The sequence below is a fragment of the Fukomys damarensis genome, unplaced genomic scaffold, assembly GCF_012274545.1.
Source record: "Fukomys damarensis isolate Sample0158 unplaced genomic scaffold, DMR_v1.0_HiC HiC_scaffold_65303, whole genome shotgun sequence".
Taxonomy (NCBI): Eukaryota; Metazoa; Chordata; class Mammalia; order Rodentia; family Bathyergidae; genus Fukomys; species Fukomys damarensis.
The window spans coordinates 1-1903 of record NW_022966215.1 but is presented as its reverse complement, the minus strand read 5'-3'; the positions used below and the strand labels follow the sequence as shown (position 1 = coordinate 1903).

The following is a 1903-nucleotide window of genomic DNA, read 5'->3' as shown; positions in this document are numbered from 1 at the left end:
TGCGATCAGCTCCTCTTGACTTCCACTTTTCCTGTTCTTTTCTGGCCAGCGGATCAGCGGCTCCCAGCTCTCATCCAGGCTCCAGCACTTCAGGCAGTCCCTGAGCGGGGGCCAGGACCTCACCCAGGACGGACTGGTGGACCTGGCCGTGGGGGCCCAGGGGCAGGTGCTGTTGCTCAGGTGACAAATCCCCCACATCCTGCCCTTGCCTTCTGTGTGCCTGCTTCACCGGTGCTGCCCTGCCCTGCCCTGCCTTGTTTTCCTCCCAGGAGGGAGTGTCCTATCCTCTGCCCCTGCTTATGCCCTCAGGAGTCTGCCTGTGCTGAAAGTGGGAGTGTCCTTGAGATTCTCCCCTGTGGAGGTGCAGAAGGTTGTGTACCAGTGCTGGAAAGAGGTGCCCACCACCCTGGAAACTGTGGAGGCCTCGGCCTGCCTCACTATTCATAAAGACTCGCCTGACCAGTTAGGTGCGTTTCTTCTCTAAAGGGCCACCCAATCTCTCACCCTGTTGGAAGCTCCTAAGGCTGTCTTCAGATTGGTCCAAACCACGCCTCCACCTCCGCTCAGCTGCCTGTGTCAGAAGCCAGGGCCCTTTCTCCTCACCCAGGCTTGTGAGTGGTCTCCAGGGTATATCTTGTGCCTGCCCACTTCTCTCTCGGCCCAGCCACCACCTTCCTCTCAGCTGCCACCTTATTTGAGAAGTTCCCACATCTGTTCTTACACTTTCCCACTCATTCTCCACAGAGGGTCTAGACTTGATCGATCCTAAAATGCAAGTCTGGACTCCATATCCCCACCCCTAAGCACCCCAATCTGCTCTCCTTCACCTTTGTGGAGACACAAATCCTTCCCTGTGATGCTTTCTCTACTTTGGCCCTTAATTCTCACCTCATTCCATTCTTTGTAAATATTCTAGTCTTGCTCACACGTGGGGTCTTCGACACTGTTCACACAGTCTGGGATTTTCTCCCTGGCTTTACCCAACTCCTCTTCATCCTCCAGGTCAGAGCTTAGACATGGCCATTAGGACAGCATCCTTGGCCAAGTCTGAGTTAGTATGCTCTCCTTAGTACCAAAAGAAGATTCCACCCTTGTTCTGCTCACACTATGATGTTATGGCCAAGTGCTTGGCTCCTTTCCTAGGTTGTGACTTCACAAGGGCAGGGACCACATCTATCTGTCTTCTTTTCCATGTGTATCCCCAGCACTTGGTACCCTTCATGGCCCACAGAAAGTGCTCAGCAGACATTTACTACGTGAACACAGAACACTGTAGGTTCTTTTACCTTTCGTTTTTCTGGACTTCAGGTGATTTCCAGAGTTCTGTTAGTTATGATCTGACATTGGACCCCGGCCGACGGATTTCTCGTGCCATTTTTGATGAGACCAAGAACTGGACTCTGACTCGAAGGAAAATCCTGGGATTTGGGGATCACTGTGAAACCATGAAGCTGCTTTTGCCAGTGAGGACTTAGTGTGTTGGAGAGGGAAAGGGAGGAGGAGCCCAAGGCGAGCCTGAAGAATCCCATTTATCTGCTGTATGAGTGGAAGGGGTGGGAATACTGGGGATGGCGGAAGGAGGGTTGAGGTGGGAAGGCCTGGTTCCACAGCTTGGATGGCTGCTACCTCGATGCGGCAGAGAAGCCCCATGGTGAAAAGCGAGCGATAGTGGGTTCTTTTATTTATTTGTTTTTTGTACTGGGGATCCAACTCAGGACCTTGTGCCTGTGAAGCAGGCAGCAGAACCACTGAGCTAAGTCCTGGCCCGTTAGTGGGTTTTGAGGTCCACTCTCCCTCAGGACTGCATAGAGGATTGGTGAGCCCCATCATCCTGCGCCTCAACTTCTCCTTGCTGAGACACCCCATCTCAACCCAGAACCTTCGCCCTGTGCTGGCTATGGGC

At 53.2% G+C, this 1903-nt stretch overlaps 1 protein-coding gene across 1 annotated transcript; it reads left to right on the top strand.

Annotated features, from left to right (window-relative positions):
• Window positions 1-49: 49 nt before the first annotated feature.
• Window positions 50-1897, top strand: LOC104862159 (integrin alpha-D-like; the record flags this gene model as incomplete). Its single annotated transcript, XM_010623948.1, has 4 exons — window positions 50-180; window positions 310-467; window positions 1309-1463; window positions 1800-1897. Coding segments are annotated over 4 exons (465 nt in total), but the record flags the coding sequence as incomplete, so codon positions are not given.
• Between the last annotated feature and the right edge of the window lie 6 nt (window positions 1898-1903).